We start from the raw sequence: 12,553 nt of genomic DNA, 5'->3' as shown, positions 1-12,553 counted from the left end.
TGAGCATTTGGCTTCGTTTTATTGTGCTTCTAATTTCTGCTGGACCAGTTGCTGATTTTTACTGATGGTCTTATTTTAGCCAAACTCAGGCCCTGAGTTGGTTTTGTCCGAAGATGAGAGAAGTGACACTGAAGACATGGAAGAGACAGAGCTGGGTGTCGTGGAGGATCAGCGCAGTGTGATTCTGCACCTCATCTCACAGCTCAAACTTGGCATGGACCTGACCAGGGTAGGTTGGCACGTCCCGCTGGGTTTGTGGCTGGGGCCGTGGGTTCTGCCTTTAGCCCCAAGCCCTCCCTGCGTGTGCTTTGCTTTGCTGTGGTGATGTTGGAAGCAGGGAGTGGGGGCCAGGCCGGAGCTGCAGTCCAGTGTGATAGTCCAGGTATAATTTGGAAGGATATTTTTACACCAGTGCTTATCGTTGGAGCCGGAGCCTTGCGCTTGATTCTCTGGAGTTGCTGATGCCCTACCGGGGCAGGGAGAAGGTCAGAAAAAGCACATGAGATGGTAAGGAAAATTCAGGGTAGGATTTCTGTTTTCTGCTGAGTTCTAGAGAAAACCAAAAGTGCAGAGACAAACAGGGCACACTGGCCAGAGAGATAAGCAGGAGGAAGGCCGCTATGTGCCTCGCATGGCCTGCTGCCGCTGTGCATAGCTTTAACCGCTAGTGCTCTGAGGACAGCCTTGTGGGTGACCCCATCCCGTTGTCCACATGGGAGGAAGCAAACCTGCAGGCTGGTACAGTGTAACTAGCTCTTCTTGGTGCTGCTCTTGGTCACGAGTCACCCTGAGGAATGTCTCCAAGAGAACCCAGTGTCCTAGGCACTGAGGGTAAGTCAGTGGGCCCGCAGGGACCCTCCCTCATCCTGGGTCAGTGCCTTCATTCTGGAGGCAAACAGAAGGAGCAGTTGTGCACATAGCCGAAGGGCTGTATGGTGCCATTGGGGGCCTGGGGCGGTTGGAAGTGCCTGGGTTCCATCTTCAGCTGGATGCTCTGGGTCTGCCCTGGAAGGGCACCGTGAGAACTGGAGGTAGCGTGCAGAGCCTCAGCCTGATGCTGACCGTGCAGAGCCTCATCCTTCCTCCTGCATGAAGTGCTGCCTTGGCAGTGTGACTGTGTTGGGGAGACCTGACCTGAGGGGAAGGCTGGCAGTGGAAGTTCTAGGTTCTGAAGTCCAGCCGGAAAAACGTGGGCACGCTTGAAACACTGGGAGCCCGTGGAGGCCACACTGAAGGTAGCTGGCTTGTTTGACTGCAGCGAAGGGTCTGGGTTCCCTAGGTCACCTCAACCTGGGCTGGAGGCTAGAGACGGGGAGGGGTAGGCATGAGAGCTTCTTTGAGGAGGATGACAACATGGTGACTGATGGGTCACAGGGGACAGAGACATAGGAGCTGCAGAGATGACAGAAATGTTTCCTTTAGAATGCTTTTATGTGTTGAATGTGAATGTGCCTGGTATTCTGGGAGACTGCAGCACTTTAAACAAAATATGGGCCAGTCTTGAGGAGGCCTGGCCCTGAACAGTTCCTGGCTTTGCCACTTCCTTCCTTCCGGTGCTGGGATCTGCCTGCCTGGCCGCCGCTGGGAGGGTCCGCTGCATGTCATGCTGCCTTCCCTTAAGTCCATCCTCCTAGCTGTGTAATCCTCATGTCCTTTCTATTAGAAGAATCACTTAAATGCTTGCCTTAAAAAGCCACCTCTGTCTCATTCTTATGAATTGTGTAGACAATTCAGATGGAGCTTGAGTTTAAGGTCTGGGGGACAGAATGTGGGTAATGACATCCACCAGTATGGTCTAAAATCCTATCTCCAGGCTGTGTGGGCCATGAGCCATTTAATAGGTGGTAAAACCAATTTAGTGGGTTGGATGGTCATTTCTAAACAGTGAAATAAAATAAAATAGAAAATATCATAGTGAGTGAAACTTTCATACTAGTTCTCTCAATACATGTGTCCTGGGTCACAATGCAAAACATACTCTCATTGTGGATCATATTAGAGCAATATTTGTAAAATATTGAGGTAGAATCATGAATGATACAAGAGAGAGACCGTCAGAGTGGCTGAAATTGTCCAGGTCAGATGTGGAGACACCGTGACAAACGAGGGGTCTGTGTTGTGGGAGGCTATGTGACTTAGAGATGTGATGTGATGGCTCTCTGTTTTAAAATAAAGAAGTCCTTAGAACGCTGCATCCCTATTATTATTTATTAGGATATAATTGCTTTGCACCTCTGGAGCCATGATCTGTTCCTGTAAGAGCAAATACTGTGTTTATCCAATACTCAGTTGGCTATCTGAAAGAAACACTTTTCTAGTTTCTAGTTTAGTGACTTATTTAGTGGGAAGAAGCTATTAGTCAAACACCAAGGGGAAATTTGACAAGCTGAAATACTTGTGAGAGGAAGAGGGAGTCCTTATTTTCCCCAGGGTTTCTGGCATTTGTTGTCCTGCTTCATAAAAAGGTTGGTGAAGTTCTCTTTCCTCATTGTGGCCTTCCCTCTTTGGTGCAGTTACCCCTGTCATTAAGTTAAGCTTGTGCTAACTCGGCAGTGGGAGAATTTAGCCCGAAAGGGGTGTAGGATGAGCAGGTGCCCCAGAGGCAGAACCTTCCTGACTCCAGGATGGAGCTCTGGTCCTTTTCCATAAAATGGTTGCTGCTCCAGCTTTGAGGCGGTGGCTGGTACTGACGCATTCACCTGCCACCACCCTACCTGGGCATCTGGTGCTGCATTTTTTTTATCTTCATATATATATATTTTTTATTGAAGTATCATTTATTTACAATCTTATATTGGTTTCAGATACACAACACAGTGGTTCAGCAGCTCTGGTGCTGCAGTTTGCCGTGGTCACGTGACTGTGGTCCCCAGGCAGGGCTGGTTTCACGGGCATGTGACCGGTGGGGTCCCACAGGACCTCTTAAGCAGAAGCATCCTCTGCTTGGTTTAACGTTCTGCTCTTGCTGACTTGCAATTTTTAGTATTTTGAATGAGGGGCCTTGCGTTGTCATTGTTCACTGGACCCCACAAAGCCTGCAGTGGTCTTCCCTCCAGAAGCAGACCTCCTGTCTGCACCCTTCACCTTGGCTGTGGCTCTAGAACCTGAAGGTGCCGGCAACTCCCCCACTGGGGAACCTGCCACACTTCTGCACATTGTGGGCAGCTTAGAAAAGACAAGAGGAAAGGAGGGACCCAGAGAGATGGGGTGCCACAGAAGGGCTCTTTGAGGAAGGGACATCTGGGTTGAGCTTGGAGGATGAGTGGGCATTAGCGCGAGGAAGGGTGTTCTGGCAGAGGGAACAGCATGGACAAAGCTGGTGAGGGAAAGGCAGTGTGGCCGAGCACAGCACAGAATGTGCTGAGGAGTGGCGCCGCTGACCCTTGAGCCAGTGGCGTGGGAAGAGCCTGCAGGGCCTTGTGGGCCAGGGAAGGAGGGTCCGCTTGGTCCTGAGGGCAGTAGGAAACTTTAGGAGGGTGTGAAGCAGCGTTCAGGTGGAGCTGAGGTAGCTGCTATGCCACATCCTGGTTCCTGGGAGCAGGGCTCCCCAGATACAGTGAGTTTGGAGGTTTAGGACTGACTTGCCCTGGTTTGCAGGGTTCTGAAAGGGGGCAGTGAGTCATGCACAGGTTCACTCACGAGCACATGTTTATTGAGCCCCATACCTGCCAGGTGCTCTTCTGGGCACTCGGAGTGCAGTAGTGAACAGAACAGCATCCACATCCTCATGGAGCCTGAGGGGTAAGGGAGGGGACAGACAATGAGGTTGAAAAGGACAGAGTAGAGTGAGGTGGTGGTGTGAAGGGCAGTGCTGGGAAGGTGGGAAGCCATGGGGCGGCCGGACGGGCACGCAGGTAAACTGGTCTGGGTGGGATGGATTCTCCTGGTACTGCTGGCCTAGAGGCCAGATTAGAGTGAGGAGGTCAGCCAGTTGTATGTGGTGGAGGCATGTGCTGGCCAGAGGGAGCAGTGGGTGCAGAGACCCTGGGCCTTGTTTGGCCTTTGCGGATAAATAGGGAGGCCAGGGCAGGGGGTCAGAGTAGCCTAGTGGGTGGGCAGCTTGTTCATTTGGCCAGACAGCAGGGTGGGCTCAGAGGGCCTCACAGGACCTTGCACCTGGGATGTAATTCTCGGTGATGGGTGGCCCCTGGGGAGTGTTTAGCAAACTTGTATTTTTAAAAAGGATTATTTTGACTCTTGCATGGAGAGTAAAGTAGGATGGGGCGAGTGGGTGCAGGCTGCAGGGGTAAGCCGGGGGAAGGGAGGAGGTGAGAGGCAGGGCAGCAGTCACGCTTAGAAGTTGGTGTCCAGAGAGTCTGCATATTGGATGTGGAATATTCAGTAAAGGAAAGAATAAAGACTGGCTCTGAGATTCTGACCTGAACAACAAGAATAATAAAAATTAGAACTGCCGTTTGTTTCAATACCTATTGCTGAGGAATTAAGCAGCCCAAACATAGTGGCTTAAAATGACCGTCCCGTCTGTTCTCAGCTGGGCAGTCCTGCTGCCGGCCTTGCCCGCGGTGGCGTGGGCGCCTGTCAGCAGCGGCTGGGCCGGGACAGTTGCGCCTCTCTCCTTCTGTGAAGCCCCAGGACCTCTCTCCCTCCATGTCTCTCCCCACAGTGTCTCCTGGCTGCTTAGCCAGGCCCCTTAGGGGGCTCAAAGCTTCCAGGAGAGCAAATGTGGATGCTGGGAAGCCTTCCAAAGGCGAAGGCCCCGGACTGGAATGGTGTCACTTCCAAACTGCCACAGACCCGGCCCGGACTGAAGGGAAAGGGACTATGCACGGGTGTCAGCCCCAGGAGCCCCTGAGGCAGCAGACTGCCACTCCCTTTACCGAGGAGGGGAGACTGGGGAGAGGTTGGAGGTGCATGACGTGGATCCGTGTTGGATCTGTCAGGTCTGAGATGTCCATCTATTATGGTCCGAGCAGAGAGGACGTGTAGGCAGTCAGGCTTATGCATGAGGCTCGGTTACGGGTTTGAGAGCAACACTGTCTAGAGGTTGTTCAAACCAGGAGATGGGGCCGAGCTCCCCTCGGGGTGATAGAGACTAGTGGACATCCTGACTCTGTGCAGGGTGGTGGTTGGGGGAGAGGATGTGCTAGGAGACTGAGGTGCTGGCTTGGGTGTTTGCCAAGGTCCGAGTGGGTGGGCTCAAGGGGGAATAGGAAGAAAAGTGGTGACAGGCAGGAAAGACAGCTGTTTCAGGAACTTTGCTGTAAAAAGGGAGCAGAAAACTTGGTGGGAGCTGGAGGAAGATCTGGAGTCCGCAGGTGTGGTTTCTGGAGCTGTTTGGATGCTAATGGGATGGTTTGGAGCGAGAGGAGGTGACTGTGGGAGCTGGAGCAGCCAGACGGCTTGGGGTCCAGAGGGCACGGTGGAGGATTGCTGGGGTAGGATGGTCACCATGGTACCAGGAGTGCAGAGGGCGTAGCCTCCAGGAAATTGGCAGGAGAGCCCCCAGGCTAAGCTCGTGGCTCTGAGCTGGGCTGCTGAGTTACCTAACCTGGGAGGGCCCTGCGTCCTTACTGTAAACGAGGGGTAGGCGTGCCTTCCCACAGGGTTGCTCTGTAGGCAGGGGCAGCGATGTGTGGGGACGTCGGGAGCCATCCCCAGAGCGGGCTCAGTGCTGTGGTGGCCGCCGCTGCTGAGCAGATCAGGTGCGTGTTCTCCTGGAGGGCTTGGGCTTTCCCAGTGACAGAAGGAGCAGGCGACCAGCTGCCAGCTTGGAGGAGGGGTGGTGAGCGGTTTGAGGGGGAGGGGACGGCAGGCAGCCAGTGGTCCTTGCTGGGAGAGGAAGCAGGTGGGAGGATTCCTGCACCGCCAGGAGGCACTTAAGGTTCTAGGTCACCAATTTAGAGTGAGACCACTCAGTGTGTTGTGTCTTCTCCAGGAACGTTGAGCTGCAGGCCAAGGAGGCATGCAGAGGGTGAGGAGCCGGGTAACCCAGACTTTGGCTTTGCCAGGTTAGCACTCCAGAGGGAGAGTGGCAAGCTGATGGTATTTACTCCCTTTTCTCAAATGATTGATTATTTATGGAAACTTCAAAGTTGGACCCAGGGCTGCTCTGGTCCTTAGGAGACTTGCTTCTGTGAAATGTTATGTGACACGTTGTGTCTTATCTCCTCCTCTTTATCTTCCCCGTGTCTCCAGATGTGGGTGCTGATCCCTGATTACAGCAGAGCGAACATTTACTGTGCACTGGGTGGGCACTGGGCCAATCTTACCACTCATTGAACACGCACAGAGCACCCAGAAGGTGGGTGTTCTTATGTTCCTGTGCAATTTTACAGCAGAGGAGTTGAGTCTGGGTGAGATGAACTTGCCCAAGTGCACGTGTAGCTTCTGCCTCCCTTCTGCAGGCCGAGGTCTGGGCCTCTGTGGGGATACGGGAGTTGATTTCAGTGGGTTTATCTCTCTTTATGTAGTAAATGTCTTCTTGGAAAAAGTAAAATTTTATTTCAAGCTTCGCATCCAGTCAGCTTTAATAAATGCCCTTTGGGCTGTTCCAAGGCTGGTGTGAGGCGTGTGAAGCGAGCTGGCCCTGTAAGGCAGCCAAGAGGAGCAGCCTGTGGGCTCAGTAAAGAATCTTTGGCCATGTGAATTATCTCCTCTTTATTTTGTGAGTTTGGACTTTTGCATGCTTCCCCTGTTTCCTCCAAGGATGCATCGATCGATCCTTGCAGGTGGTCTGGGCCTCTCTCCGCATGCGCTCATGTGCGCTGGGTAGGTTTGCTGGTCTGTGAGGAGAGTATCTTGTAGAGGATTCTCAGGGTTGTCAGGTTGACTGGTGCTTCTTCGGAGAAGCCTGCACCTGCTCAGGGCCTGCCTTTGCAGAGGTCTGCTGTGTGCCCTTTGGGGGAAGGGGCCATTACTTTTTCTTGGGGGCCTTTTGACTTTGTCAGTGGGTGGTGGGTTATTTCAAAGTTCTGAGAGTCCAATCTGAAGATCAGTTATTTACTTGTAGACGGATACAGCTCTCAGTGGAATTAATTGTTCTCTGAGCCTGAGCGCAGGTCTTCTCTTCTCTTCCTTTCCCCAAAGGAACCCATTGTCTTAATTATGTTAATGGGAGAAAAGGCAGCCCTTACTGATGGCTCCATAAATCCGCAAGAGTGATTCCGGCCATGTGGAGGCCGTCAGTCTGAGCAGCTGGGCCATCACTTTCCTCTCTGTTGGAGACAGACAGCCCAGTTAGGATTCCCCACTTCTTGGCTTTTATCTCCAGGCTCCACCACTCAAAGAACAGATGATTAAGTGACTTATTTGCCAAGTCAACATTAAAAAAGAAAAAGGCAGAGAGATCATATGAGAAATGGAAATGTACTTTAATAAAAAGCATATCTTGCCCAGAGTATTTGAGGTGCTGGTTTTAAAAGGCATTGATCTGATATTCTGCACAACTGAAACAAGATGTACCAACGAGACATGGAAGGGGAAACAGACCCCCCAACCACCACCCGCTGTGCTCCTCTGTCTCTGCCAGCATTCTACTGACAGAGATAATAAAGCTCTGATAAAGCCACAGCGTCATTCTCAGATACACGCGGAGGCTTGAACTTGTTCTGCCCATTATCTGTGAGACCACATTACTTGACTCTAATTTTGGGAGATATGTCTTTGAAAATTGATAAGTTTTCAGGTATTATATCCCTATTTAAGCCTTTTTTCTTTTCCCTCCAATGCTTTATGTTGTACCTTTTCCAGTCTACAGTAGAGTTGCAAGAATAGCATGTGAATGAACCTCACCCATCCTTCACTTTGTTGGCCAGTTGCTAACATTTTGCCACCTTTAATTTCTTCTCCCTTCTTCCCTCTCTCCTCCACTGCCTCTCTCTGTCTCTTCTGCCTCCCTCTCTGCCCTCTGCAGCCTTACACTTGCATGTGTTTATTTTTTGGTGAACCATGTCAGAGTATACTGAAGACACGGCGGTTCTCACCTTCACCCATCAGTGGGGATCTCCTAACAACAAGCACATTCTACATGATGCATGTGTCACACTTGGAAAATTTAACTTTGATGCTATACCATTTCATATATAGCTGATAGTAAAAATTTTTCAAATTGTCCCATAATGCATCTTATAGCATTGGTAAGAACAAAGAAGGCAGTGGAGACGCCGCCGTGGAGACGTGGGTGGGGGCAGTGAGGGTGAGCAGGTGCCCCCAGAGAAGCCCCCGTGGAGGGGGAGACCCGGAGCTGAGTGGCTGTCTCTCACTTAGATTAGGCAGGAGGGGCCAGGAAAAGGATGCATGGTGGGGGTACCTGTGGGGAGAGCAGAGAGGGAGGGACACTGGGAGATTAGAGTGGGGTGGGGCCAGATTGGGCTTGCTTTATCTCTTTCAGAGATGTTAGAAAGAGGAGGCTGGTTGGAGGAGCAGTGCAGGAGGCCTGGCAGAGAGCGACAGGTCTGCTTTTCCAGGGAGGGGGTGCTGTGCGTGTCCCTGAACTGCTGGTGGGGTCCCTCCTATGGGTAATTTTAACAGTAGTGTTAGGATTGTGGGATTGCCTTGTCATTCTGGGATGAGTAGCAAGGACTGGAAGGTGGGGCTCATTCCCCACCCCTTTCCCCGGGCTGCTTCCTGCCCCCACTCACTATCAGTGATAGTGGCTGGGGGCCCAGCCCACCCAGGTCTCCTGTCCAGTGGACTCTTGTTTCCCTGCTCCACCGAGGGAAAGAAATGTTCTCATTGGCCAGGAGCAGGTGATCATCATGTGTCAGGGGCAATGGTGAGGAGTTTGGGGTGGCGGCCAGGGGCCCCGAGGTCCTCTGTGTGCTCCTAGCCTAGGTCTGGCCCCCTCTCACCCCCCCGTCTCTGCCCCCTCCCCTGTGAGACCAGGGCGTTGAAGCCCATCACCTTGAAGGTCCCTTTTGGTTCAGATGTTCAACGATTTGGAGTTGTGAGTGGGGTACTTTTTCCTGTTTATTTTGTTTTAATTCTTTAGCTTCTGAGTTTGGAAATGCTAAGGTAGGAGAAATGTCTTAAATTGTTGCCCTTTCCCAAAGTACATACTTGGGACATATGTTACCCATACCCAAAGTAAATGTGGTAGCCAGTTCTCTCCGCGTAGCTTCAACCGCAGATTGACATGACACTTCTTGTCCTGAGGCACAGTTGTTGCCAGGGCCACGGGGTGAGGTTCAGGTGCGAGTCAGGGTCACGGGACACCTCTTGCTGGCTGACCGCCCTCAGCTGTTCTGCCCTTCCCCTGCCCTGACTCGCCCCCTGGAAGGGAGAGCGGGAAATGGAATGGTTTGGGGAGGGACTGGCAGTACGGACCTTTGAATTAGGCCTCCTTGCTGGGGTGGTTCCACAGCTGCCCACACCCGCAAGCCACCTGCCCAGCCTGCCTGGGGGAGTCCATCGGGTGGGGTGGGAGAGGTGGCCAGTGCCTGGGGCTTCTCTCATCTCTCCTTTTTACTCTGCCACCAGCCACCCGTGGGGTGGGAGACCAGGGAGAAGGCAGCTACCTGGCTGTGAGCCTCATGGGAGGAGCAGACCCCAGAGGGCACAGCAGGGGCTGCTAAACGGTGACCTGTCCCCACAAAGAGAAGTGGGAAGTAATAGCAGAGGCACTGGAAGGCCATTCTGCTTGGCCAGCTCAGATCCTTGGGCAGCCAGATTCCCAATTTTGTCTTCTAAATATTGTTTCTTCTTCCAATATATTAGAAAAGCAAAAAAAAAAAAAAAAAGATACTCAGAAAAAAATGGAACAATCACTCAGTTCTATCACCAAGAGGCACATGTTAACATCTGTGTTCTTTTCATGATTGTGTTACACGTTTAACCTTATATTTGGCTGCTTTTTTGCTTAACATAGGTATATTTTCCTCTGACACAGTTTTTAAGTGAAAGATAGAAAAGCATTAAGAAAGATACCACCCTCGCTTCTCCAGTGGGCTGGGCTTTCTCCAGTTCCTCTGAAATCTCAGTGCTCTGCTGATCTGAGGTCTGCCTGTCTGTCCCTTTCTGTTGGGACGTCTCTCTTCCATTGCATCTACATCCTTTGCAAGGAAGGGGCTGAGCAAGCAGATTGGAGACAGGCTGCCGCCGTGCGTGCCGGTCCTCCGCCTCTGCGGTGCTCTCCTGGGAGTCGGGCCCTCTGAAGGAGGGTGGCTGGCCCAGTAAGGAAGGAGCCAGCTCTCTGGAACTGGGGGGGGCCCTCTTCCTCACTCCAAGGGAGTCGAGGAGGAGCCGGCAGACCGAGGCCGCCCTCCTGCTTTGACTCATGTGCCTCCATGTAGGGAAGAGCAGCGTGAGATGGTCCAGGTCACAGCAAGCAGAGTTTTGCTACCTAGTGGGTGGAGTGTTACTTAACTAAGTCACTTTAGGGTCGCTGTAGAGCAGTGGGAAACGGGCACTCTCTCCTTCATGTGTCACTAATAATAATTTGCCTGCTTTCCAGCCGGTTTCAGAGGGTCTTTTATTTGCTTTAAGTGACCTCACTGTGGGGTTACAGGCGTCTGGAGTTGTATGGCACCCAAGCGGCCACAGATTCACTGTGGGTCAGTAAGAAGTCTCTCTTGTCACTGACAGAGCCATTCAGATATCTTATCTTCAGTAACGAGGCCAGTGACAGACCCAGGGGAGACCCTCTGCAGGTTCATTTACCCAGGGATTCTGAGTGAAGTGCCTCCCTGCGTCTCTGTAACCTCTGTTCATTTCTTCCGGCCCAGTCTTGCGAGGCACCTGTACAAACGGCCCCCTCCTCCATGGCAGGTCTGTGGACCCTCGCCTGCTAGTCGGCCTTGCCTCCTGCCAACCCGGGCCAGGGGCCCCTCCCGCCCGCCCCCGCACTGATCACATTAGGGTTTACACACAGCTTTTCAGCAGAGACCTCCAAAGAGACGCTCCTGGGAGTGGTGGGTCCTGGTTGGCCCAGACCCCCTGTGATGTGACACCAGCCAACCCCACTTCTGATGTTTGTGGGAACCCACCGTGCATCCCTCTTGGTTGTGCCCAGTGTTCGGGAATATGAGCTAGGCCTCCCAAGCTGTTATCTTCACATCTCTAAGAAAACATCCCGGCTCCAGCCATTGTGCGTTTGCTTGAGGTGCTGGCAGCCTGACTTTTACCTTTGCAATTTCCGTGTATGATCATAGGGTTTCTGTCTTACTGTCTCCTTCTGGATGCAGGTGGTGCTTCCCACTTTCATTCTGGAGAAGCGATCCTTGCTGGAGATGTATGCCGACTTCATGGTGCACCCCGACCTCCTGCTGGCCATCGCGGCTGCTGCCACGCCGGAGGAGAGAGTCATTTGCTTTGTGGAATATTATCTCACAGCCTTCCAGGAGGGCCGCAAGGGGGCCTTGGCGAAGAAGCCCTACAACCCCATCATCGGGGAGACGTTCCACTGCTCCTGGGAGGTTCCCCAGGACAGGGTCAAGCCAAAGAGGACTGCTCCCCACTCTCCCACCGACCATGAACCCCTCCTGGCTGATGACTCTTCTAAAAGCTACAAACTAAGGTTTGTGGCTGAGCAGGTGTCCCATCACCCACCCATCTCCTGCTTCTACTGTGAGTGCAAGGAGAAGAGACTGTGCATCAACACTCACATATGGACCAAAAGCAAGTTCATGGGCATGTCCGTTGGGGTCTCTATGATCGGGGAAGGTAAGTGATGGCCCTCACAGTGATGTTTGTATACCTGATATGACCATCAGTGTGTTTGTGTGTGGAGCTGTTTGTTTTGATTTGGTTTTGGAATTGGAGGTAAATGGGTGAGTGGTGGGAAAGAGGGACTGGTTTTATTATTTTGGGACCAGGTCCTGCTTATTTTCCAGGGGCCCAAGGTGATGGACTGACTGGTGTGCATCTGTTTGCCTAGCCAGCTGCCTGCCTGGCTCATCACACGCTCTGCGTGTGGTGGGCCTCCTTACACACACTTTTGTTTTCAGCTGTGCGTGAATATTAGCGTTTGCTCCAAATCTGTGAAAACACATTTTATTCATTCTCACCAGTCTCCTGGCTCACAGACAGTGTGGATGATAGTGCTGCCTATTCAGAATCTCATAAAAATTCCCAAGGCACATCTCTGGACTGTGCTAGAGATGCTGAGCCAAGAACACTGTGATCATACCACTCGTGGATTTATTTCACTTTCCTATTTTAGCAGATAGCTGTGAATGAAGTTTATTCATCATTTGAAGAAACCTGTAATATCCTTGTTGAATTCATGCGTCCGGTTAGTAGTTTCTCCACTTCTTTTTAGTCCCAAATCCCCTTGAGACTCTAAAGCTATAGACTCTCTTCCCAGAAAAAAAAATCCAACACAAAATCTGGCTTTCCATTCCAGGGAATACATGGCTCCTTGGAGGCCCTTCTAAATCCTGAGAAATAAGAAAAGCTTTCATTCACTTAGCACGTTTTTATTGAGCATCTGCTAGAGGCCAGACATTGTCTTAGGAGCTGTGGATACTTGTATGAACAGAGTTGACAAAAAAATATCTGTCCTTGTGAAGCTTCTGTTCTGCTTGGATTGTACCAGGGAAATACAGTTGTGCTGGGTGTCAAACTATAAAGCGGGGAGACACCTGGCAGTGTTGGG

At 51.8% G+C, this 12,553-nt stretch overlaps 1 protein-coding gene across 5 annotated transcripts in view; it reads left to right on the top strand.

Annotated features, from left to right (window-relative positions):
- The window catches only part of OSBPL10 (oxysterol binding protein like 10), a 297,293-nt gene that overhangs the window by 265,894 nt on the left and 18,846 nt on the right, over window positions 1-12,553 (top strand). For 4 of the 5 annotated variants that reach the window (XM_037008627.2, XM_037008629.2, XM_037008628.2 and 1 more), the window contains 2 exons: window positions 80-229; window positions 11,142-11,619. In XM_037008627.2, the coding sequence (XP_036864522.2) occupies window positions 80-229; window positions 11,142-11,619 (628 nt within the window). The remainder of the gene's footprint in view (window positions 1-79; window positions 230-11,141; window positions 11,620-12,553) is intronic. The other variant, XM_073222470.1, reaches the window with a different exon arrangement.

This window comes from Manis javanica, chromosome 15 (genome assembly GCF_040802235.1).
Source record: "Manis javanica isolate MJ-LG chromosome 15, MJ_LKY, whole genome shotgun sequence".
In the NCBI taxonomy this organism is placed as follows: Eukaryota; Metazoa; Chordata; class Mammalia; order Pholidota; family Manidae; genus Manis; species Manis javanica.
The sequence above is the reverse complement of the archived record's forward strand: the minus strand, read 5'-3'. Positions and strand labels throughout refer to the sequence as shown.